We start from the raw sequence: 24,243 nt of genomic DNA on the forward strand, positions 1-24,243 counted from the left end.
TCATTGGCTTAGTTGCCTATCAACAATGCTGCGGAGCCTAACAAGACACGAAACAGCTTTCTGCGATCTCGACTTGCGACCAATCTCAGCATCTTTGGCTGCAGATTTTCTCCATTTTGATGCATTTCTGAGGCACAGCACCAACGATAAGGAACAGATATGTCTGCAGCAAACATGCCAATTTCGCTAAACCAAAGTGAAAACGACGGAGGATGGAGGGGTAATTACAAAAAGGCTGGACAATCGCCCGGCTCCCCGACAGATGAACTGAGAACTTTGCCCATCATCCAGACTCATCAACTTCGACTCGGCAGCCCTGTGATTCAATCTTGACCGTAAAACTAAATCGTAACATTTGCGCTTACGATGGCTGAAACGACGAATAGCCAGAGTCAAGCCGCGACGCCACCACCTGCACAAGCCGCGTCGCCTCCAGCTCAAGATCAAGCAAGCTCGCCCGGTAGCCCACCAGCTAATATGCCACAAGTCGTCAACAACGTGACTGTTGAGGCAGATGAAGGAGAGACCGTAAGTCAAATCTGAGCACTGTCCTCCAATGTAAAATTCTCCGCGGTAACTTGGAAGCTTTTGCTAACAATGTAACAGACTGAGAATGCGTCAACTATTGATGAGCGGATGTAGGTTCGGACATATTCACTTGACAGATCGCAAAACTGACTCGGGCCGCACACTAAGCTCCAATTACACTGCCTCTTTGTCTTCAAGTGTCATTGATTACCCTATGGAGTATGGCCGGCGATACCATGCCTTCCGGCCCGGGTGTATGTTCTGCTGCATTCAATACCTGGCAAATCTTGCGAGCTAACCCATTTAGCTTATATCATGCCAAACGACGAAGTAGAAATGGAGAGACTTGACATGACACACGCCATGATGGTCAAAGCAATCAAGAACAGGCTGTTTCTTGCCCCGCTGGAGAAAGACAAGATTCAGCGAATTCTTGATGTTGGCACTGGTACCGGTATCTGTAAGTGCTCAGCGTGAAAAGACCATGTTCACATTCGGCGCGCTTCCGCGTGGCTAACAACTCTTCCAGGGGCTGTCGAAATTGGCGATATCTTTGAAAACGCCGAGGTTATTGGTGTTGATCTCAGTGCTATTCAGCCGTCTTGGTAAGTTCATGGCTAGCTTTCCAAGCAAAGTTTTGGTCATCCTGTCGCCAACATCGTTTCTAGGGTTCCTGCGAATGTAAGATTCGAAATTGACGATGTCGAAAGTCCGTGGCTTCATCAAACCAAATACGACTTCATCTTCTGTCGGTTCATGGCTGCTTCTATAGCGGACTGGCCCAAGTTGGTCAAGAACATTTACGAGTAAGTCGATGCTTCAAGCAACCCCAATCACTTCTGTAAAATACTTTTCCTTTTTACACTCGCCAATCATGGAATGAAACTAATGGAGAACGAAAGTCACTTGAACCCAGGAGGCTGGGCCGAGTTCCACGAGATGGACCCCGAGATTTACTCAGATGATGGCACATACACTGAAAAGCATGCCACCTGGCCCTGGAACCAGACTTTCTTGAAGACAATGAGGAGCATCGGGCGAGAACCCTCTCCTGGACCGAAGCTGGAAGGTTGGGTGACGGACACTGGCTTTAAAAATATTTTCCACCAGCGTCTTAAAGCCCCCCTGGGCCCCTGGCCCAAGGAGCCACATTACAAGGACTTGGGTATGCTCAACTTGGCCCAAATGCTCGAAGGCCTGGAAGGGTTTACTCTCAGAGTCTTTTGTGGCGTCCTCGGTCGAACCAAGGAAGAGGTGTTAGTTGAAACTGCGGAGGTCCGCAGGGAGATGAAGGAAGGCGCCTACCATGGCATCTATGACCTGTGAGTGACAATTCTGACCAATGACTGATTTTTGAGTTATTACTGACAGTTGAGAAGCCATGTGGTTTATGGACGGAAGCCTCTTTAGAGGTGCCCTCATCCACAACGCCATAAGGAGTTGTGGGTGAGGTTAGTACTGCCTACTAAGAGTGGTTCGCTATCTGCAACAACATTCCTTTTGTGCGAACAGTGTCATTTCGTCGGTATCAAAAGGTCTTTCTATAGACAAGCTGCTAAAATACAAACACAAATTCTTCATTCTCCAAATCCGTTAAATTGTCAAACGCCCTCGCACCAACGTTCTCTTCAGCCTGCTCCTCCCCAGCCGCAGCCATCTCATGCCCATTATCCCCAGCAGCCTGCGCGGCTTGCTCTCGCTTAGCTTTCTCGGCCTCAGCGGCAGAAAACAAACTTGTGTCGATAATAACAGCGCTTTTACCCATGGCCACGCGGCGCTTGCTATGCGAGCGGTTGAGGAAGGCGAGATACAGGCTCACGAGGACGACAAGAACGACGATGACGCAGTATAGCACGAGGTTGGACGTTAGACCACGGGTGTACCTAGGTGCCTCGGCGGGCTTGTAGAGGAGGGGACCGACGACGTTGCCAACGGATTGGCCGATGAAAAGAACGGCGGAAGTGCACTTTCGCTTGGTGTCGCCGGCTGTGTTGGCAGCGGACCAGGAGTAGATGAGGGGTGCTAGGCAAGTGTAAGTCAAGCGTCTTTATGCTGATAGTGTGCGGGCTGATGAGCCTTACTAATTCCTGGGTAGACAGAGATGAGGTAGTATCCCGCCAGACGTGCGGCCTGCTGACCGCTGGTGGGAAGGACCATCAACATGACACAGCCCGCGATGGGTGGAATGCAAAGACCAGCGATGACTGGGCCCTTCTTGTGGATCTTTGTAGCGATCCAAGAGCCGCCAACAGTGGCGACGAGCTGGACGAAACCAAAGGGGATGTTGAACAGAATAGTCTGGAAGGAGTCGAAGCCAAAGGACTTGATGATCAGAGGGCCGAACGTAGAGATGCCTCCAGAGGGAATCCTAGCAGACGTTAGTTCGTGTGAAGGTCTGTAAAAGGGGGCGAAGGGACTCACGAGATGGAAAAGACGAGAGAAAACCAGCACCACGTCTTGATATCACCAATGCTTTCCTTGAGATGATCCCAGCGCCACTCGCGGGACATGACACCCTGTTGATTCATGCGGAGACGTTCGATGGCGATCAGCTTATCATGGTCGTTGAGGAACTTGGCCTCGACTGGAGAATCAGGCATATAGAGGAACATGATGATGGAAAAGACCACTGTGATGATACCGAAGAAGATGAAGATGATCTAAGCATGTTAGTCAGTACTTGTTCTTTTGGTGCGACTGGTTGTTCACTGTCCGAGTTGAGGGCTTACCTGGTACTCCTTGAGGGGAGAAGAGATGTGTCCCAGGCCATAGGTAATGAGACTGCCAAACTAGTGGACGTCAGTAAAGTTTTGAAGAGGCTCAAAGTCGACGCAACGCACCATGTTGGTGAAGCCATTCATAGCGTACCAATAGCTGATTCTCAGCGTCTGCTCACGTCGTCGCCACCACATCTGCGTAATTCCCACAAATGCAGGCGCAACACTAGACTCGAACGCCCCAAGAAAGAGTCTCGCGGTCAGAAGCCCACCAAAATTGTGCGCTGCCGCCATGCAAGACAAGGTGATACCCCAAAAGGCAACCATGCAACTGGTGAACTTGCCAACAGGCAACTTGACTAGCAACCATGCAAGCGGAAACTGCATCACTAGCTGGGCGAGGTAGACGACGGACCCTAGCCACGAGTACTGGTCCCCGACGAGCCCGGTGTCCTCGATGAGACCAAAAACGGAGGCGTAGGCGAGGGTGGACTTGTCGATGCCCTGGAGAAAGTAGACAAAGAGCATCAAGGGCAGGATGACGAGGTCAATCTTGCGCAGGACGCGGGCGTTGTCTGCGGGCATGACGACGACGCGGTCCTCCGGCGAAGCGCCAGATTTGCCCAGGAGTTCTGCGGCGGCATCGCGGCGGTGGGTTGTGGTTTCCTGATGGGCTGGTACGTGTTCGACTTGGTCTACTGGGGCCTTGTTCTGGTCCTCGTTTGTGGCCATGTTGCTTAAACTTGTCAAGGGGTGCCTCTAGTTGTAAGTGATGGAAAGGTCCTTCTTCAGACAGAAAGGCAAGTTACGACGAGAACGTAGAGCTTCAGTGGAACATGAAGATGATTCGGATAGAATTGGAAAGAGAACTCGGGGATTATAGATATGGGCGGCACTTGTCCCAAAACATGTCGGCTGATGTATGGGCTGCGAGTCGGTCGCCGAGAAGGGGGTTGACAAGGGTACTTAGTGCCATTTTCTTCAGACATCGGACCACGGCCTTGGTAATGACAGCAGGGGGAACTCAGCCAAGGTGGCTAGTATGCCGTCTTTGAGCCGCCAAAGGCTTGTTTCCGTGGGTGACGCCGTGGTTTAATTCCCCAATTGGCCCTATTCTTTTTCGTATTGCAGCTTTTTCGATACGACGGGACCAGACTTTGCCAAACCAACTTCACACGGTCACTGCTGCCATGATGGATTTGAAAGTAGACTTCGAATAATATACCTCTCGACGCGGGGATTCCACCTGGTAGAATTGCCATCTGTCATCGGACTACGGCACAACGATACGCACACTAGACCCCCACGGGCTCCGCGGATCTCTTGAGATCACTGAGGGCGGTCAACGAGTGGTGTATCGTAGAGGGAGATGAATAGGAGATTTCACGAGACCGAGTGGCGGGGAGAAACCCGAGGATTGAAGCATCACGAGTGGCTGGAATGGTTGGCTGTCTGGTGTCTGGGTGGAGGTTATTAGCTCAACTCCCCACATGGAGAGGGATTTGTACTCCGCGCGGGGGAAGTTGGGGGATTTGTTGGGGGAACATTGGGAAGCACGGGAATATCGGTGCAACAAACTGCCCCAGATTGTCCCCCATAGTCTCCAGATTTTGAGATGAATCGCGTGAACGATGCGGAGGGAGGGAGGGGGAACAACACGGAGTTACGAACGAGAGAGGAGAGTTGATGACAGCTGGAGACTAAGACAATCAGACAAGAACTGGGACCGACAACGCGGCAACAGACTCGGAGGTTGGCCGACGTCGCCGTCTATTGGCCGCAAGAAGTCCGTTTTCTCCGGCTTGTTGCCGTCCCCCGCAGCGGCTCGGCGGTGAAATTTCTTCTTTTGGGGCGGCATTGTCGTCGGCATCTAACTACTTTTGGGGCGGCTCATGACACGATGCACCGCCATGAATTTCCACCACGAGTCAGAAGGCTACAACATCATTGGTCTTGTCTCTTGAGATGACTACGATGATCCAGCTTTTCCCCGTTCGTATCCTTGGTCCCGTCTGGGGGATGTGGATTTCGGGATGGTTTCGGGGAAAGCTATTCCCCATTCCCCAATGACATTCTGATGTGCTACACGTAACTCGGGACACCATTCGCACGAGCTTGGTGGGTTCAATGTTGTAGTCGTTTACTCGGATGCCGAGTCCGAGTCCTCCTCACGATGCGATTCGCGTTGCCAAGTTTAGACAAAGTTGTCAGATATCTTCCGTTTAGCCAAAAGTGATGTGTACTGCGACATCGGAAATCCTCAAACTTTAAGAATACGTTCATCTGCACCGTTATCCCATAGCTTAGAAGTTAGAACACCTCCTACCCCCCACTTCCTTCGATAGCAACATCACAGGTCCGCCTTCATTTCTCCTCATTGCATTAATAAGGCCGCCCGAACTCCAACTTTCGCCCACTGCCGGGTCAATTGAGAGAAGGTTGACGCATCACAAAGAACACACATTGCTGAAGATGCTCCTCCAAAACGAAAAGATTCCCACCGGGTATGCGCCCCAAGAGGTCAAGGGTGCTGCCTCGGCATCCTCCATACAACTCAAGTCCTCAGGAGGCCACCCTGAGGACTTCACCTTCACATTCGAAATTGTAAGGTCAAATGTCTTCCGTACAACCGTCACCTCGGAGACGCGTCCTGTCCCACCCTTCCCCAGCGCACACAAGCCCAGCACAGACCTGGCCCCGAAAGATGTACAAGTCAAGACGTCAGAAAAGTCACAATCTTTCACCACCTCCGACGTCAAAGCCGTCGTTGAATGGTCAAACACGCCCATTGTATCCCTATACGTCGGCCAAGATGACTCCGTAAAACCCATCCACGCCGACCTCCCCTTCCGCTCCTACGCCGCGGACGGTCCCGGCATCGCTCACTACTCCTCCTACAAGAAGCACACACTCCACGTGGGGCTCGGAGAGAAGGCGGCGCCGATGGACCTTGCGGGCCGCGGATTCATCATCTCCGCGAGTGACACCTTTGGATACGACGCCTACCGCACGGATCCGCTATACAAGCACATCCCGCTCCTCATCAATGTCACGCCCGAAGGCGCCGTCGGCATCTTCTCTACAGCCCACTCCCGCTCGACGTGGTCCATCGGATCTGAGCTCGACGGCATGTGGGGTGCCTACAAGGTGCATCGCCAGTCTCACGGCGGTCTCGAGGAGTACACCATCGTCGGCAAGACCGTTGCCGAAGTCGTACACTCTTATGCGGAGCTCGTTGGCTTTCCACTACGTGTGCCGCGGTACATGATGGGTTACATTGGCGGTGGCATGAAGTACAGCGCTATGGACACTCCGCGGGCCCACGAAGCGATCATGGGGTGGATCAAGAACTGCGAGAAGCACGATATTCCGTTCTCTGCGTTCCAGATGAGCTCCGGGTACACTGTTGCTGAGCAAGAACCTAAGACTCGCAATGTCTTTACGTGGAATTACCACCGTTTCCCTGACCCGAGGGCTTTTACCCGCGAGGCGCACTCGCACGGTCTTCGCCTGTTAGCCAATGTCAAGCCCTACGTGCTTGCTACGCATCCCGCGTACAAGAAGCTGTCTGAAGACGGTGCTTTCTTCAAGGATCCGTCCACTGGAAAGACTGCAGTAACGAGACTTTGGAGCGCTGGTGGAGGTGAGAGCGGAGAGGGAAGCCACCTGGACTTCACCAGCAACGCCGGATATCAGTGGTGGTATGACGGTGTCGTTGGACTGAAGAAGGTCGGTATTGATGTCATGTGGAATGATAACAATGAGTATACTGTGCCCGATGATGAGTGGCAATGCGCCCTTGAGAAGACGGATCTAGTACCGATTCCCGAGGGCCTCAGCCGCAAGGATGTTGGCATTTGGGGCCGCGCGATCCACACCGAGCTCATGGGCAAGGCTTCTCATGATGCAACGATCGAGGGCAAGCCTGAGGAGCGACCTTTCGTTCTCACGCGTAGTGCCACGGCCGGAACTATGAAGTACTGCGGTGCCTCTTGGAGTGGTGACAACGTCACCGCCTGGGAGTCCATGAGGGGCGGGAACTCTCTGGCCCTCAACGCCAGCTTCTCTCTCCTCCACGTGAGTAACCCAAGAGCATCCCAATCTCATAATTAGACTAACATTCGTAGTGCTACGGCCACGACATCGGCGGCTTCGAAGGACCCCAACCTACCCCGGAGCACCTCGTTCGTTGGATCCAGCTGGGCGTTCACTCCCCGCGGTTCGCCATCAACTGCTTCAAGACCAGCGAGGCAGATAACCTCATCGGCGGCGTCATCGAGCCCTGGATGTACCCCACTGCAACGCCCATCATTCGGGCTACAATCAAGCGCCGTTACGAGCTTGTCCCCTACACCTACTCCCAGAATCTCCGCGCCCATCACACCGCAACCCCACCCCAGCGTTGGACCGGTTGGGGCTACGAGGCTGACTCAGAGGTGTGGACGAAGGCGATCAAGGACGGTGACACACAGTTCTGGTTCGGCGATGCGTTCATCATTGGTGGCGTTTACGAGCCCGGTGTCGACACCGCAAAGGTGTATCTCCCGAAGAAGGGCGACGGCAGTGACTTTGGATTCCTCAACACAAATGCGCCGTATGAACACTTTGAAGCGGGTAAGTGGCACACAGTGCTCTCGCCTTGGTACAACTCTATCCCCGTCATTGCGAAGATCGGCTCGGCTGTGCCTGTGGGTAAGCCGCTCGACACGACATCGCTTAAGGAAGCGGACCCGGAGTTCCCGAACCAGGCCAAGGACGACTGGCGCGGCGTGGAGATCTTCCCTCCGCTTTCACTGCGTGGAGCTGCTGCCCAAGGCTCTGAGACGAAACTGGGCGGCGAAGACGTGAAGGGTGTGGTCTTCGAGGATAGCTGGTACGAGGACGATGGTATCAGCCGTGAGGTGCCTGCCGAATTCAAGTTCACCATCCGATATGAGATTGTGGAGCAGAGGATCTCCGTTGAGGTCAAGGCTGTTGTTACTGAAGGCTCAAAGGAGAAGTGGAGTCCTCTGTGGCTCGAGAAGGGCGTTGATGTGTTGTTGCCTGTAGGAGAAGAGCGGACGGTGATTGTAAGCGGAGCCAAGGCTCAAGAGAAGTCGTTGGATGCTCGCGGAAGAAGAGTGTGGACTGTGCCCGTCACTTTGTAATCGAATTTGGTGCCGTTTGGTGTTGAGAGGATAGGCTTTTTCTGAATCATACGTGATGCCCGGTGAAGCGATGCCAGCCCGGGGAACAAAGCACTCTTGTCATCAATGGGGCATTCCGATTTACTTGAGTATGAGTTCAGGTTGCAAAAGCTAAGCTACGCCCGAGAGCAGAAGATCGTTTATGAGAGTGGTAGTTGTATTGGGGATTGTGCAATGTGGTATCGATGTTCTATGAGGCGATGTGTCCAATCTAGCCCAGAATCATCCTTCCTAAACAACCTCGTACGCGAGCCAGCTCGATGTGTGATCCATCCAAAACCATCTCCTCAGAAATAGCACCTCAATAATTGGAACGCAAGAAGACCCCTCCAATTTAATCGCTCCACATCAATCCCTGTGTCAATGTCAATCTATCCGATGACTTGACAACAGCAGGTCTTTGTAGTAGGAACACGAGCCAAGGATGTAGTAGGGACATGAGCCCAGTGCCGCTGGCTGTCGTAACTATTGTTTCCGTTGCGTGTTAAAATGTGTGACAAGCTAGAAATATACGGTCTCCAAGGACTTGAGACCAGAGACGACAAGGCGCTTTTTTCCGTTGCGCTTCTTGCTCTTGGTCTCGCATGTGACATCGATAGTCCAACGAGGATCCTCGTAGCCAGTATACTCAACAGTAGCGTGCTCAATATTCTTGCACCAGGCCGCTAGCTCAGATGAGACGCTCATTCGGTACAATGGAGCCTTCAAATGCAAGACGTCGATGGTCGAGTTGAGGTAGGCGAAGTCGGGATATCGGGAGGTTTGACGATTGTGAACCGCAATATCGAAACCTAGGCCCTGGCCGGTGTCTTCCAAGCGTGGCATGTGGTCCTTGTGGCGGATAGTCCGGGCGATCTCGCGAGAAAGGTAGTTGATCTGGTTGTCGATGGCCTTGTAATGGCTGATCGACTCGTCCTTTCCCCTGAGATGAAGTTTTGAGATTTCGCGTTCCTCTTTGTCCATTCTGTTGCCCTTACCCTTGATTTGGCGGCGATGATCGTGGCTGACTGCGTCAAAATGGTGAGGCTCGAGATAGAATTCCTCCCAGACCATGATTTGGACCTCGCACGGGAACCTGGCGAACTGATGGACGCTATCCGCTGTCATGTAGCCATATAAGGCAATGATACTGACCTTCCACTATTGTGTTCCACAAAACCTCTTCATCCTTGCCCGGCATCATCGGTGGCCAAGCAGCAATGTGGATTTGCTCCCCTTGGGCATACGTGCGGTATTTCAGAAGAGGCTGAGTATGCTCCCAGCAGTTGAGTCCCCCAACTCTACCCACGCCCGGGACGCTCGCAATATTGAGTAGAGATGGTCCACTACCTTCGCCAAAGATTGTTCTTTCCACGTGGGTGGGCTCAATCTTACGCCAATTCATTCTGATCAATCCATCAGAACCGATATGTGACTGTGCTATGTAGAGAGAATCGTCCTCGTTCTTCGAGTATCCGGGACGAACTTCGATATTGTTCTCTACGGCCGCAGCACATATACGTATCATCTCTGGCGAGTCTCGTTTGAGGGAATTCTTGATGTAGCGCTTGGTAAGGTCAACATCTATCCCACGTGACCTTTTGAACTCGATTACATGTTTTCGGTGCCAGAGGCAAAGGGCAAGAATTACATACCAAATACAAAAGGGATAGCCTGGGATGAAGGTCTCCGGGAATCCAATCAGCTGTGCCCCTGCACGGCCAGCCTCAGCAATAACGTGGCATGTCTTGTCGACACTGGCCTGGAGGTCGAAGTCAATCGATGCCTCCTGGGCCAGAGCGACACGAATGTTCTTTGAAGGAGTCATTTCGCAAGCCAGCGAGGATCTAGAAGCCAAAGTTGAAAAGTCTGCTCATCTTCTTCGAGGGCCATGTAATAGTCAGACTTGCTTTACGCTACAACCGCACACTTTATATGACTGGCGGGATTAGATAAGGACATCGTACCCATCAATTCAGCCCTAGAGGGATAATGGATTTGACGGACATCTCATTCAACAACAATTGGAGCGTTGATCGCTTTCCCGAATCAGTAAGCAACTGGTTGTTAGTAGCTCGCAATTTAGCCTTTGCCTTTCAAATGCCGAGAATCCTTGAAAGTGGGTCGAAATTGTCTCTCATGCGGGTTGAATCTTCCTCTTTGATGAAATGCTGTCCCAAAACAGTAATTCTCAGCCGCCACAGTCCTCCTTGCAGATTTGCCTTGTATCCAATGCCGCCGCACGGAGCTAGCTGCCATGGTTCTGTACTGATTCCATCACCCACTAATGCACACGTGCTTAACCATAGTAAGTACACTGGGCTGCTCGATTTCGATGGCCGATTTAGAGTCAGGAGCATTGGAAGATCTACCAGCTTGTCTCTGGCTATGCACGTAAACCCTCGTCAACTTCACTAGTCACGGTCCAGATGAAAAGATCAATGGATCATTATAAGCTCGCTAACTCGGCCACACGGTGATTACTTTTTACGGTGAAGAGATGCCCTTCTTTGCCATGGTCTGTTTGAAGGCTTCGAGGGCAACCTCTGGTTGGTAAGCTGGGACCTCGTGACCCGCTTCATGGACTCTCAACCAACTCAAGTTCTTGACGTTCTTGTACTCGCCCATCTTCTTGCCGTTCATGTTAAAGTCTTTCATCTCCGCCTTTTCGAACTCCTCGCCACCAATCTTCTTGGCCGCATTGTAGTTGCCAATGTAGTTGCAGATGAAGTCTATGGATGGCAGTCAGCTACGTTGCAGATACCACACGAGGACATGCCTCAAACTCACCAGCGTCACCGGCCCAGATGAGAACTTGTACATCCTTCTTCGTGATGTCTTGAAGCTTAGTAAGGAAGGATCGCTGGCCTGTGAGAATACGGTCAGCTCCAAATTCTTTGGGCTCAGCTTAATCACGCTTACCGTCACCAGTCGAGGTGAACTTGTCGTAGGGTGCTTGAGGGCATTCCTGATACTCGGATTTGGCACCGATGGCCTTCATGACCTCAGGCTTCTTGATGTATGCTTGATAGGTTCCCGGCGGGAATTTGTCGTCCTTAGCTCTGACATCGTAGACGTTGAAAGTTTTGGCCGCTTCAATGGGCGCTTCAACGGCTGCATAGCACGCATTCTCAGCGGCCACACAAGCCTCATTCTGTCCCTCGAGACCAGTGCATTTCTCCATCGCAGGTTTGCAATCCTTCTCGTAAGCTTTGGTGAGCTCATCAAACTTGGGCTGGTCGATGATTTTGTTGTACGTATTGTTCACTGCATACTCCAAGTAGTCCTTGTATTGGACGACTATCACGAGTTGTCAGCATCTTTCATCTCAACTTACGCCAACGTCTCGGGACCATCGCGTACCTGGGTCAATCCAACCGTTTCCAATACCGAGAGCGACAATCTTGATCTTTTCGCCCTTCACAGTGCCCTTGTCGATAGCATCATTTTGGGCCTGGAAATGGTCGATAAACTCCGGGCCGTAATGGCCGCCGTACGACTCAGTGAACAAGCCGAATTCACGGCCCTTGTAATCGGGGAATTTGCTGTAGAAGGACTGCATCAACGCCCAGACTTTTGGCGCGGCCTTGACGGTGCTGTCTGTATCACTCGTGCCGTAGCTGAAACCGGCCCCGATTGGCTGGTCCACATAGAGCTTTTGATGGGGTGTGCCGCCGTCAGCATGGAACATGGGTTAATAGCATTGATGGACGATGCGGAGGCATCAAGGTAAAAGGACGAGCGCGGTTGTGTTAAGCTTGTGGGGCCGTGTCAATCACACGCCGGGATGGACGGAGACTCACCATGTTGGCGACATTGTTCCACGAGTTGGGGTTCAGAATGGGGTCTGCGCCGGGGGCTTTGTTGAAGGTGCATGGCCCGTTTTCTTGGAAGAGACCGAGCATGGAGCTGCAGCCGGGGCCACCGTTCAGCCACAGAGCTACTGGAGCGGTATTCGCATCTTTACGAGCTTCGAAGAACCAGAAGAACATATTTTGGTCGGTACCTGCGGCATCTCGTCAGATTGTCTGGCGTCATCGCAAGGATGGTGAGAGTTGAGATGAGGGAGGAGACTTACCAACGTCGAAGTAGCCAGAGTATTGCTTGACACCCTTGGTTGTCTCGCAGATTCCCGAGTCCTGGACATATCTCGTTCTGGAGCTTGTTGCCGCGTGCTCATAAACCGTGAAGTTCGTTCCCAAGTCAGACATGAGGCTGTAAGTTCTATCGACAGAGTAGCTCTTGGGCGTCGCAAGCGCAGCAGCGAAGCTGGCCAGGCCTAGAGCGGCCACAGAGTGAGGAAGTAAAGCTCTCATGTTGGCACCGCTTTTGCGACTGGTTGATAGAGACGGCAAGAAGACGTAGATGAGATAAGATTAAATCGCCGCGGGGTGACGAACGAGCAGTAATAGGGGCGGCAGGTGGATGGTATTTGAACTCAGCACGATGTGTGGGAGCACGGATTGAGAAGGGTGTAGCGCGGGGACGTCAGGTAGGACAATCTTAGCCGATCTACGCAGCTAGAGTTTGCCGTAGGGGGACCTCTAGCAGCTTCAGCTTTTGCTGCTTGGTTACCAGATAGGCAGCGAAACCCGTGTTCTTGGAGTCGGAAGTATTATTAAACAGATAGAGTTGCTTCAATACAACGTAAGAAGGAGGAAAGTCTGTAGGCTACTGCAGCGCGCCGATCGCGTCTGTCGTCAAACCTCTTGTAAAGTTCTCGGGAGCCGGCAGATCGAGTGGATGCAGCCGGGCGGGATAGACCACAATTCGATGGGGCATCGCGAGCCGGCCAGCTCTACAACTGCGTGCTTTTTTCCCTGTTTGAGGTTGTGCAGCAACGTGCAGCTGCCCGTGGTGTAGCCTCGGCCAGACTGTCTCTCAACTCGTCGGGTGTTTCGTCTGAGCGCGCCGTCTGATCAAAGGGAAACAAAGTCACCATTAGACACTGTTTCGCTGGCGAACGGAACAGTTCTGTCCCCAAATTTGAGCCTCGTTTTCAGGGGTGAGCGCGCTGAATTGTTCGGCAGGCTTACAGAACAGATAAAAGATTGCCTACTAGAGTCTTGAAATCTGGTAGTCGAAAGAGAAGAACGTTCAAGAGTGAGTTGAGGATGTGAGATGAGGTTCCGCAGAAGAGTCTCGTGGAAAGTTAAGCCCCTGGCGACGATCACCAATCACGAGAGCCCACGCAAAAATACGGTTATATGCACAAGCCGCCCTATGGCAAGTTCTTCAGGATCTACATGCTAATTGGAGGATGCCTCACATTCATGCAAGGAAGATCCCTCCATTGTCCAAAAGTCAGCCATCACAACCGTCGCCTTTGTGACGTTTAGGAGCCCTTGGGACGTTCTAAAATATGCTGCGTGAAAACTTGATTTTTAGCTTACGATACCTCACTAAACCTTGAAGGGGCGCCGATGGTAGACTTTCGGAGCCCTTGAGCCCGTCGGTTAGAATCCAATGCGCTGGCATACGAAGGACGCTGGCGCCAAAAGCCACGCGATTACATCCAGGTCACGAGCAGACGGTAAGAAAAGAACAGGGAGTTAACAACAGTCAGATATTATCATTACTATTCTTCTCACGTATCATATACTGACCCCGTTTCATGTACTCATGTCATGCGATCGTCGTGAAAATATGTACAGAATGGGCAGATCTAGGTCTCAAACCTTAGATGTCTTTTCTCTTTCTTGAACAACCGGTTGCAAGTCAGACTTTGCAATGCTGTTCCTCTCACTGTCACTGTCGTTAGGCACCACACCATTGTTCTCCAACTCGGTGATCCTAGCAGTTTGTTCGCCTCGCCAATCTGCTCTTGGGTCAGTACTGCGATCTAAGTGTCGTCGAGGTTTAAGATTGATGAACTTACGTCTTGACTTCCAGGCTGGGACACCAGCGGCAAACATCTCATCAATCTCCTCGAGAGATTTCTTGGACATCTCGGGCATGCAGAACCAGCCCCAGACCAGTCCGCAGGCTGAGATCGAACCGTATATTAGGCCGACTCGGGAACCAAGGTTCGCCGGTTCCTGCAGCAGGTAGGGCAAGGTGAAAGATGAGATAAAGTTGCAGAGGTTGGCAGTCAGCCAGAAAAGCATGACCGACTTGTCTCGGAGGGTGATGTGGGGAATCTCGGTCTTAGTAAGTTGCAAACTGTACAGGACGTCAGCAAAGTTTCTTGTAGTCGCTGTGTGCATGAGTGGGGGTAACTTACGGGCCACCGAAAGACACGAAATGGAAGATGGGGAACATCATCGTCAATGCTACAATGCCCTTGTTGATGTCGACCGTTGGATGTGAGATCGTACCCAATCCACCCATGACCATGAGAACTGCCGTTTGCATGAGGCCCATGTATAAGAAAAGTGGACGTCGACCAGCCTTGTCGATGATGAACATGAAAGTGATTGCAGTCGCAAGCAAGAGCCCTCGCTTGACCATGGTTGCCATGAACGGATCAATAACTTTCAAGCTCTTCAAGAATATTGTGCCGTACAGGTTGGAGAATGATGAACCAGAAAGCTGAGCCAACGCAGCGGCGATGAGACCGTTGACGGTACGACGCTAAATGGCTTATTAGCGGATGGAGTACACCACGGAAGAAGCTCGCTTACCAGATTCGTGCCCTTGACCAAGTCCTTCCACTTTCCAGTGGTCTCACTTGTGTTGAGAGCTTCTTGGAGAAGCTTGGCCTCCTTTTCAGCATCGTAGTTTGGCATTGCTCCGTAAAGATAATCCAGGTTCTCAACTGCCTTGGCATATTGGCCTTTCCGAAGTAGCCATCGCGGGGATTCAGGAATGAGGACCCAGAAGAATAAAGAGAAGGCCGGGAAAATGAAGCCAATACCCACCGGAATCTTCCAGCAGTTGTCATCCGTGAGCTTGCTCGTAACATCGGTGATGATGGACGCAATGAATGCTGCGAAGACGCCATTTACACCGTAAATAGCTGTAAGTGAGCCTCGAACAGCGGCTGGTGCAATCTCGGCCTGGAACATAGGAATGAGAAAAGCCTCCATGCCGACGTGGAAATTGACAATCATCCGGCCAGCGAGTAGCTGATTGTAACTCTTTGCGGTGTAAACGATGATCGTTCCGGCCATGCAAACAATATTGGTGAGAATGAATACCAGTCTCCGGCCCCATCGCTCGCCGATCTGAGCTCCGCATATTACACCGACGGCGTAGACGAGAAGAGGAAATGAGTTCATGTAAGCCAGCTTATTAGATGTGAATCCGAAGGCCTTCTTGGCTGGAATGTAGTCGCCGAACCGTTGTTCAAACGCTTGGAGCCAATTGTCAGCTTGGGCTTTCTGGTGCTCGAATTAACATGAGATACTTACGTGTCATGGCCTGAATGGTGTTGAGTGTTGAGCCCTCATATCCAAATGTGAATACACTCATGCCAAATACCAAGGTGACCATCAACAGATTAGATGTGATGTGACGTGTCACCTTGTAGTTGTGACGGCGCAGGTAGTCGAGCATGATGGGCGATTTGTTGTTTGTGTCCAAAAGAAGGAATATTCAAGACCAGCTCAATTACTTCGATCTCTTGTCTTGGCATTTGCCTTTCGCCCTCGTGGAAACCAAATCACAAAACCACCCGAAAGTGGGCAGGGAGGCTTTCTCTTTTATGAGTTGAATATCTATCTCCGAGTAGGAGGCCAGTGGGAAACCCTGGTGGATGGCGGTCTTACACCTCTGAGACTCACGGACAACCAGGAAAACCCAACCCAAGCCCTCAGACCCCAGCTTTGGACCTTGAAGTTGGTGGTGCGAGCTTAAACGCCTCCCGTCGGATGCCGTCGGGGCATCACGGCACCACCAGAACGCTCTGTCCGCCAAGTGTACTACACATCGTTTCAATTCAGGCCGTCTCCTTGCTCCTGAGGCAAACAACACCCAAAATCTCATTCTATATGACGGTCAGAAGACATCAGATCTCCCCTTGCCATTGTCGAATCAGACCTGTATGCGCTGATCATGGCAACCAAGTGCCAAACGTCTTCCACGACGTTTCGGTAAAATGGAGACTTAGTCTGCCCCCCTACCCTCCCTCAACACTCGCACCTCGCGACCCTTCGCCAATGCTTCTTGGACAAAGGGGCCCAGGTCTTGCCTTGATCCTTTCCGGGATGCCCGCATGATTCAACTGATCATTTCCATGCAGATGCGATTTGACGGGATCGGGCCGTATGTATCGCCACTAGTATCCACGCCTAGAAGATACGCGGGGTACATTAGTACCATCTGAATTTGTCTTGTTTTTGAGTTAATGCCGAGAAACGCATCTCCAGCAGAACCCAGCTAAACTTACCCAATCCCACACTCTGACGATGAGGCTTTGCCCAGCTACAGCCAGTGCAGGTCTGACAATGAGCCGAGCTGGACTTTACTCCGAAGTCTAAGCTGCATGCCAAATCGTAATTCGCGAGAACGACTTGGGTTCTGCCGTCCAGACTTCTGGGCCACCGTGGTGATTACTACGCAACCTAAATGCATCTTTCATTGCTCTAATACTCGCCACAACAGACTCGGGTCTCTGTCTGGGCAAGCCTCTTGAGGCAGAGTCTTGATGGAAATTGAAGCCAGCCATTCACACCAGTCCACGAAGAAACCTCATTTCCTCCTCTTTTAGTGGCCACAGGTTGATGCACATTTGAGATGAAATGAGCCCCATCAGGAAACCACACCGATGCTCAGCGTCACAGAACGCCGACTCTCCCGTCTCAGGCCCCATTCTCGGCCGACACATTGGGAGGAGGTCTAGCCATTCACCGCTTTCACCACCCACCATTAGCAGCGTCCTATATTAACACAACTCAATATGCCGTTGAGATTGGTATCCACACCAAGAGCCTCATCCTTCGAGATCGATGTAACCTGACACTGAACCCGTGTGATTAGCATCCCCATGCCTAGGACGTCAAAACAACGGCAGTGCATGATTGGAAAGGCCGTAATAAGATGTGCCGATCCGAAGTCGTACCGGAAGATCTCCCTGTCACCGCTTGCGTTGTTGCACGCGGGATGTTGAAGATATCCGCGCGCATACAACTCGACATACCGACGAGATGCAGCCTCACCGTCTCCCAGCACTGAACCTTGACATAGCCCAGGGCATTCTTCTCGGGAATCTCCAACTATTGTTTCGGTCTTGGTAGCTCGCGTTCGGTAAAGAAAGCCTTGACCTTGTCTTGCTTATCCACAAAGAGGACGGATAGGTGGCGCTTTGGCCCGCCGCGAAACGCCTCCGCGTTTCGGCGTCAAAGAGGGGACTACCCGGATTCGGGGAGCTCGTGGCTCCGCCTGCCCGAGTCTTGTTAGCCAATGGGTTTCATCCCTCGATCGCAAGTTGTTACGAATTTGAAGAGCTCAGCGAAGCTACTTATTGTACAATTGTCGTTTGTTGATAGGGAAATCTGTCATTGTCTGGGGCTGAGCTCCATAAAGCTCTTTATTGAGACCATATCATCTCTTATCCGCTTATGATGTTGTCTTTGACTTTGCCTTTACTTCGACAAGTTTCTAGGTATGCTGAACCTCCTCATGCTTTCGTCTCTTCGTAGCCAAGCTGCAGTGAACCGTTGGAAATTGAAGATGAACGGCCCCCATTAACATATCCTGAGACGTTACTGAATCTTTTCTGTGGGCGAGAAGCTCTGAGGTCGTATGACGAAACATGCAAAGAAATTGGGTGACAGCCACTCGAAGGATCCAGGTCGTTATTGACGGGTATACCGATGAAGCTCAAAACGCCGCACGTCAGATGAATATTGAGAAATGAGCTACCCAGAAGCAAGAGATGGCCTCTTCTCTTGGGACCTGATATCGTGATCAGACGTAGTAGGATGCTGCGGGCACTAGGAGATACTAACCGCGCCCCCCGCTTCCGTGGCACACGAGACTAGGCTAGAATGGAACAAGAGCACGAGGGCGCCAGGGATACTGAAGGTAACATTGCAGATGTCAACGATCAAAGTCTAAGACCCCGCGCAGATAGCCCGTGTATTCTTGCCTTTTGGAGGGGTTGTGCTCCAGAAAATGGCAGGGACACTGTCTTGACCGATGGCCTTGGGCAGGGTCTCGCCTGTGCACACAATATTTGAAGCTTCGGGATTTCAACACTAACATATACCCAGCATTCTTGGTGGTTGCATCTATGAGCTCTTGTTAGAGGCTCTCGTTAGCATCCTATGCGTAGTTCTGTGTCTGTCTGAGAGAGTCTCACTTGGGCTAGGGTTCTTAGTCTACACTCGGGAGTCGGAACTCTCGAGTCACGAATCAAATAGCACTGACGCAGGTTAGTACGACTATACGAAATGGGCTTGCGACATTGTCGACGAAGCCGCCTGTATGCTTGACTCCTTTCCAATGTTGCATTCCTGGGCATTTATTTCGTGTATGACATCGATAAATCGACCAAGGGAGATCGTAGCATCCCAATGTCTGCAGCGTCTGATGCCAAGCCACCAGGAAACATGTTAGATCAGAACCCCACTGCCAAGACCTTTGCAGCTTTCAGTGTGGAGGTCAAAGAGCTGTCATTTGATGACATCCAAAGCTTCATTAAAGCAAGCTAACACTTTCCTACTTCCCGCTCTTGGCCAAAAATGGGTCTTTGATTGATCGCTTCATAATCAAAACTTCGGGAAAACTGGATCAGAATCCTATTGCCCAGGACAGCTCCTGTGGATCTAGTCTTATGGAGGCGCATGTCTCTCGCGCGTTTGACGACGAGGGGCAGGACGGAGAAACAACCCCATGAGGATACTTCGACGAGCTGTAGCCTAGCAGGTTGATTTGGGAAAGAAGTCCTATTCCCCGCGGATCATCGTCAGCCTCACGATTTGCTTCGATTTTGGGCCAAAGGAGCACGTCTCTTAAGCCGAGGAAGATATCTCAACCAGGTTGGAGTTTGCATACCACCTCAGATTAAGAGACTAGACTGCCTCGTGAAGCCGTGGCAACTGAATAACACAAGGAATCTGCTCTGCCACCCACTCTCTTCAATCCATTTCACTGCCAAGCACTTCGGTCACATCAAACAACTGGTTCTAAACAAATAATGACCATGCCAAGCTCGTCCATGGTGGCTAACAGCGATCAGTGTCAAACTGGGTTCGGGCTGTGTAAACATCAATGAGATGATGGGAGTGAAAGTAATCGGATTGTTTCTTTTCGATTTCTAAAGCATCACGGGTGCCAGTACCAAGCAATGACGATGTTATGGTTGCTGCTGGGTGTCGAGATGCACCCTAGTGGCGTCTTTCAGATGACCTACTTGCCAATGACTCGCCTGCTCAATGCGACCTAGCGAGAATGGGACCATTTCTTGGCATGAATGAGGTACAGATAGGGAATGAGGATCAAAAAGCTTTCGGGAGATTTTCCAAAAGGTCAGGGAAAGGAGAACAGGCGCCCAGGGCCGCCACACCGTAGAGGAGAGTCTCGCCACAAAGGCAAATTCTGTATTAGTGTGTGCCTGGTCTCATCTGATGTGTGATACACCAACTGACTTGTGCGACGGACCTGACCCCGACCTTCAATTGACGTCACTTTTTCAATGGAAAGCGGCAAAAAATAATCCGAAGGTGGCATACACTCTGTTATCCTCTCTTCGGAGATCGGTGCACTGAGCGAGGCCGAGCGTAAAGAAGAAAAGGCCGAATTCACCCAGTGCATGGTCATGACCAAAGAGCAGTTCCGATTCGCCAATGCATTTTGGCTATGGTTTCAGCCCACCGGGACGACGGTCATGCTTCCGGTTCATGTTCAATAACGATGAATTGTCCCATCATACTGTTGCCACGTTGTTCAACGCTGGGAGCCTCTTTGTGGTGAACATCACGACTTTGGTCTCATAATCCGGAGAATCCGGCCGAATATTTTCGAGACGGATATTACGGCTGACAGAGATGTGATGATATGCCTAAGTAATATCAATACCGAGACCGAGAGTGATCGGTGCGTTGAGTTCGAGGGACTGAGGTATACTCAAATGTCAAGGAGCATGGAGAAGGTATCAAATTAGTGCAAGTGAATACAGTTAGGAGCGCCGGAAGACGGATGCAACGGCTGACCGGCTTCTTCAGTGTTCTGAAGTCGTCCATTCTTGTAAAATTTAGGATATCGACAAAAATGAGAATCTTGGAAGTGTCTGACCGCAACTCTAAGAGAGGACAATGGGCATAGTCCTGGAAGTCGCATTTCCGGCCACAAATCAGACAGTTGCTCTATAAGCACACAGTTATGCTTTGGGCGTAATTTGGCTTCTCCATGCAAACTAGCTGGCATTGCAAATATTCTAATAACTTTGTCGAAGGGTCTAGCTGCGTATTTCCGTCAATGTCGAGGACATTTCTCCGTTGAAGTCTGTGAACTCCTAGACTGAAGCTTTTCGAAACCCTGGAGGCTAATTTTCGGCTGCACAAAGGGCTGTGCCATCGACAAAAGGCGTGGAAGGAGACGTCATATCCCGCAAGCAAGCTGCAGCAACTGCGACCTTACCTTAACTACAATGGCCCCAAAGGCAACGGAAATATAAGTTTCATTCGCGTTCCTTTTGCTTCCCTCTTTATCTTTCCCAATTCACATCATAATGCCAATCAAGGCGATCTTGTCCATTATCGAATTAGTTTACTAATGGTACCATATCTGTGCCCTCAACTACACTACGCGGCGGTTGCTTGTCAAGTGGCTGATGATACAAAAGCACATAAGCTATATGTTGCCAGCCTAGTATCTTCTTATGAGAAGTTCTTTTAGTCTCCGAAGAAAAGAAATGGCCAACCTTCCCCAACCCGGTAAATTTCCCGCCCAGTCTTTCATAGCCACTACATGGAGCAAGGGTAGCAAGGGACATTTCCGGGCTCTTAATGACTAAGTAAGACGACTGCTCCTATGGACATTGCGCGGTCTTTACGGAAGTGAGCCGGAGAAGGAACATCTTTACTGCCTTGATGCAATCAAAAAGCTGGTCTTCTCACCCTGAACCTTTTCTTCGCTGGATCCGAACGGCGAAGTGGCCGCGGCGGTACTTTGCGGCTCAAAAGTAAAGGAGCCACTTGGGCTACCCCCGAACCCACCGAAAAGGGGTTTGGACTCTGTGACTCCCAGCCCTCCAAACCCCTTCGCAAAGCCGAACGTTCCTGGCTGTTCCGGAGACCGTCCTGGTGTTCCGTTTGTACTCACAGGACGAGTTGGGACTGAAGCAAACAGGTTGCCGGATTTGTCGCCAAATTCTGCGGGTTTTCGGTACGTGTTGCCCCAGAGTCCGCTGTTCTTAGTTGGAGAGCTATTCTCAGGCTTCACAGTAGTTGGAGCATAGCTTTCGGAAGGAGGTAATTTGACCACCGGGCTCTTCGTCTTCTTAGGTGGGGGTGGCCTGGACGATTGCTCGGTTTCTGTGGGGGTTCTGACGATGGGCACTGCCTTTGGTATGGATCCTTGGGTTGATTGTTGGCCGTGTGATTTAGCTGCCATCGGAAGTCAGCACGAAGGTCCTGAACTTGAAGTGATCGAACTTTTTTCACCTAATTTTCCAGCAATCTCTTGCTGAGCGCTCTTAGTGGGATTGGTGGGCTGATCTGAGGAAATGGTCAGTCGGCCATCTTCTTTTGGTCGGCAAGGCATAGAAATTTACTTACTCGTCACGCCTCTGGGCCTGTATCGGCGGCATTGATCCAGGCCCTGTTTGAGTAGCTTAATGTCGCTCTGCAGTTGTGTACGCCGCGCCCGGATCTCCTCCGACTCGGCCGCGAGCTCCTCCAGCCTTGTGTCATCCATTTCGTTGACATCCTTCGGTGTTAGGATTCCTGGGAGCTCCTGTATGAGACAGCTCTCCAAAGCCAGGTTGATCAGGTTGTCAGTGAATGTGCGCAACGCCATCTGCGTCATGTCAGTAAGTTTACGGCCGATTGTTTGAATTGGACATCAAAACTTACGTCGTAGAATGTCTGCATTGTTTCTATGGCCCATTGGGTTCCGAACTCATTGCATCTGTGTGAAGTTCCGGTACCCGTATGCTGCGAGCCTTCTGAGCTTCCGTCGTTTGAGTTTTCATTGTCGAAGTCCCCTGGAGCATTCTCCACATCAGGGTCAGAAGTTCTGCGGTCCATAGCTTCCTGGAAGTCGGCATCAAGAGGAAGCGCGTATCCTTGCTGGACAGGTCGAAGAAGCTCCCGCAGCTTATTCTCGATAATCTCCTCTTTTGCATCAAAAAAAGGATCGACGCAAGTCGACAGAATGCTGGAAGTGGTACTACAAGTTCCCAAGGGTCCAGCGATGTGCTCAAATGCCTGATCTACGAAGCCCTTTACAACAACGAGAACCTTTTTCAAATGTAGCCTAGCGACAGCCTCCCAGGGCCTTGACTGTCTCCGAAAAAGCTGCACAATCAAATCCGTATTGGCGTATCCGGGAAACTCGGTCCCTTGGTTTGCAGCCGCTTGCCGCTCCAGTTGAGTGGCCATCTCCGACCAGGCAATTGCTTCGGGTATCTGAAGGTCGTATGGATGTTTTTCGAGGAACTCTTCAAGATGCAGAGGCATGAACTTCCGTCTCTTGGGAATAGGAACGGCAGAGGAAATTTTCTGTGATGACCCTTTCACAATGAGGATGTGACGAATGGCTCGATTGAAATTTCGTAGGTGAGACCGTAACTTCCGATCAGTGCCATCAAAGCCGCCGAAGAATGGATCATTGTAATGGCCCTGAATGCCGTCGCGAACAAGTCTCTCGAAGCCTCCTGCAATGTCCACAAGATATGCTCTCATGCTGGCATGACTGGATCTGGCCTGCCCTAAGCGTGTGAGCTCGGCCTCATTTTCAATGAGCTTCTCCTGAATTTCTCCAAGAACACCTGGAAGGCTTTTCTTGATGTGATCATGGAGAATGTGGCTGAGACGTTTTCGTAGAGCAGAGATGCCCCGATGAATCACCGGTATGGAAGCCCAGGACCCAGATTCGAAGAACTTTTTTTCGACCACGTCCCGAGAGTCAGGATCTGCCTCGGATTTGCCGTAGTCTGGAAGGTTCCGTAACACATGCCATCCCAGCTGCAAGTTGTGCACCACCTCGCGGCCTCTGACCACTTGGAGATACTCGAGCTCGTCAGGAGATCCTGGATGGAGAAGATCTGGCTTGGTAATGACCCCAAGTGTACGCTCCCTTGTGGGGTCGTGTTTCGCAGCCTCTTCTAGGACTCTCTGGTTGGCGAGCTGATTACTGGCTGATATGACGGCGAGGATGATGCTGTTTTTCTTTTCCATGTAACTTTCTACTAGTTCCATGACAGTTGTTCTGCCCTCCGCCGACTGTTTTGCCGTCGCGGTGTGGAAGATTCCGGGTAGATCGACCAGGGTGAGAGGGTACAAATTCGGGCCTTCGACCTCCAGACGTAGAACGTCCTTGGAAAATCCCCTGTTGGAATCCGTGAGGCCCATATGCTCTTTGGCGGCGGTAACGACTTTGCCAATGTCTTCTCCCTCAGAAAAGTCGACCCAAATTACCTGTGCAGGTCTAACATCGTTGTGGAACCTAATGGTGGCCTTGACGCGTCTTTGTGTGCCATTTCGGAGAACCAGCTCCGTGGCAAAACGTGTGCACAAGCCGGAGCTAACGGGAAACTTGACATGGGAGATCGCTTCAAGCACAGATGACTTTCCAGATGATTGGTCCCCCACGACAATGATTTGGGGGAGGTTCACGATCTTGCCAATGCCAAGTGAGGAAAGCTTGTCGGTGGTGTCGAATAAGATGCGAGTCTCGACGGAGTTCAACTCATCGAGAGCTCCGGAATCAAGGTTGGTTTGAGACAT

The 24,243-nt window shown here is 51.3% G+C and overlaps 9 protein-coding genes across 9 annotated transcripts; 2 read left to right on the plus strand and 7 right to left on the minus strand.

The window, feature by feature from the left end:
• The first annotated feature begins 485 nt into the window (after positions 1-485).
• Positions 486-2,011, plus strand: BDP55DRAFT_226647 (S-adenosyl-L-methionine-dependent methyltransferase). Its single transcript, XM_060566117.1, has 8 exons — positions 486-558; positions 607-638; positions 697-782; positions 836-988; positions 1,058-1,133; positions 1,197-1,334; positions 1,431-1,850; positions 1,908-2,011. Exons 3-8 carry the CDS (start codon positions 743-745, stop codon positions 1,936-1,938), a joined length of 858 nt encoding a protein of 285 aa, XP_060427174.1. The 5' UTR covers positions 486-558; positions 607-638; positions 697-742; the 3' UTR covers positions 1,939-2,011.
• BDP55DRAFT_226651 (major facilitator superfamily transporter) lies at positions 1,908-4,299 on the minus strand. Its single transcript, XM_060566118.1, has 5 exons — positions 3,369-4,299; positions 3,258-3,317; positions 2,950-3,188; positions 2,610-2,896; positions 1,908-2,550 (listed from the first exon to the last, which is right to left on the minus strand). The coding sequence occupies exons 1-5, from the start codon at positions 3,975-3,977 to the stop codon at positions 2,084-2,086; spliced, it is 1,662 nt and encodes a 553-aa protein (XP_060427175.1). The 5' UTR covers positions 3,978-4,299; the 3' UTR covers positions 1,908-2,083.
• Positions 4,300-5,266: 967 nt separating this feature from the next.
• BDP55DRAFT_670461 (uncharacterized protein) lies at positions 5,267-5,548 on the minus strand. Its single transcript, XM_060575383.1, has one exon. It carries the CDS (start codon positions 5,526-5,528, stop codon positions 5,370-5,372), a length of 159 nt encoding a protein of 52 aa, XP_060427176.1. The 5' UTR covers positions 5,529-5,548; the 3' UTR covers positions 5,267-5,369.
• A 169-nt stretch (positions 5,549-5,717) lies between these two features.
• BDP55DRAFT_556810 (family 31 glycosyl hydrolase) lies at positions 5,718-8,392 on the plus strand (the record flags this gene model as incomplete). Its single annotated transcript, XM_060569626.1, has 3 exons — positions 5,718-7,322; positions 7,373-8,042; positions 8,088-8,392. The coding sequence occupies 3 exons, from the start codon at positions 5,718-5,720 to the stop codon at positions 8,390-8,392; spliced, it is 2,580 nt and encodes an 859-aa protein (XP_060427177.1).
• A 540-nt stretch (positions 8,393-8,932) lies between these two features.
• On the minus strand, positions 8,933-9,484 carry BDP55DRAFT_730633 (uncharacterized protein; the record flags this gene model as incomplete). The annotated part of the gene is made up of 1 exon (XM_060579713.1): positions 8,933-9,484. The coding sequence occupies one exon, from the start codon at positions 9,482-9,484 to the stop codon at positions 8,933-8,935; it is 552 nt and encodes a 183-aa protein (XP_060427178.1).
• On the minus strand, positions 9,473-10,238 carry BDP55DRAFT_614288 (carbon-nitrogen hydrolase; the record flags this gene model as incomplete). Its single annotated transcript, XM_060571238.1, has 2 exons — positions 9,473-10,008; positions 10,066-10,238. The coding sequence occupies 2 exons, from the start codon at positions 10,236-10,238 to the stop codon at positions 9,525-9,527; spliced, it is 657 nt and encodes a 218-aa protein (XP_060427179.1). The 3' UTR covers positions 9,473-9,524.
• A 659-nt stretch (positions 10,239-10,897) lies between these two features.
• BDP55DRAFT_695486 (serine carboxypeptidase) lies at positions 10,898-12,726 on the minus strand (the record flags this gene model as incomplete). Its single annotated transcript, XM_060577470.1, has 6 exons — positions 10,898-11,142; positions 11,201-11,278; positions 11,333-11,710; positions 11,801-12,065; positions 12,214-12,416; positions 12,489-12,726. 6 exons carry the CDS (start codon positions 12,724-12,726, stop codon positions 10,898-10,900), a joined length of 1,407 nt encoding a protein of 468 aa, XP_060427180.1.
• A 1,356-nt stretch (positions 12,727-14,082) lies between these two features.
• BDP55DRAFT_695487 (general substrate transporter) lies at positions 14,083-15,907 on the minus strand (the record flags this gene model as incomplete). The annotated part of the gene is made up of 5 exons (XM_060577471.1): positions 14,083-14,228; positions 14,289-14,572; positions 14,634-14,983; positions 15,034-15,704; positions 15,763-15,907. 5 exons carry the CDS (start codon positions 15,905-15,907, stop codon positions 14,083-14,085), a joined length of 1,596 nt encoding a protein of 531 aa, XP_060427181.1.
• Positions 15,908-22,063: 6,156 nt separating this feature from the next.
• On the minus strand, positions 22,064-24,243 carry BDP55DRAFT_556613 (P-loop containing nucleoside triphosphate hydrolase protein; the record flags this gene model as incomplete). The annotated part of the gene is made up of 3 exons (XM_060569608.1): positions 22,064-22,312; positions 22,369-22,449; positions 22,516-24,243. 3 exons carry the CDS (start codon positions 24,241-24,243, stop codon positions 22,064-22,066), a joined length of 2,058 nt encoding a protein of 685 aa, XP_060427182.1.

This window comes from Colletotrichum godetiae (genome assembly GCF_030913485.1).
Source record: "Colletotrichum godetiae strain CBS 193.32 chromosome Unknown BDP55scaffold_32, whole genome shotgun sequence".
NCBI lineage: Eukaryota > Fungi > Ascomycota > Sordariomycetes > Glomerellales > Glomerellaceae > Colletotrichum > Colletotrichum godetiae.

What these genes read in the sequence shown, in the direction of transcription:
- BDP55DRAFT_226651 (XM_060566118.1), bottom strand. Translation starts at nt 3,977, where the DNA reads ATGGCCACAAACGAGGACCAGAACAAGGCCCCAGTAGACCAAGTCGAA. An exon ending in CTCCCCTCAAGGAGTACCAG is followed by an intron (nt 3,189 to 3,257) that starts GTAAGCCCTCAA and finishes TAACATGCTTAG; the next exon opens with ATCATCTTCATCTTCTTCGG. An exon ending in CTCTGTCTACCCAGGAATTA is followed by an intron (nt 2,551 to 2,609) that starts GTAAGGCTCATC and finishes ACACTTGCCTAG; the next exon opens with CACCCCTCATCTACTCCTGG.
- BDP55DRAFT_226647 (XM_060566117.1), top strand. Translation starts at nt 743, where the DNA reads ATGGAGTATGGCCGGCGATACCATGCCTTCCGGCCCGGGT. An exon ending in CCATGCCTTCCGGCCCGGGT is followed by an intron (nt 783 to 835) that starts GTATGTTCTGCT and finishes TAACCCATTTAG; the next exon opens with CTTATATCATGCCAAACGAC. An exon ending in AGTGCTATTCAGCCGTCTTG is followed by an intron (nt 1,134 to 1,196) that starts GTAAGTTCATGG and finishes CATCGTTTCTAG; the next exon opens with GGTTCCTGCGAATGTAAGAT.
- BDP55DRAFT_670461 (XM_060575383.1), bottom strand. Translation starts at nt 5,528, where the DNA reads ATGAACGTATTCTTAAAGTTTGAGGATTTCCGATGTCGCAGTACACAT.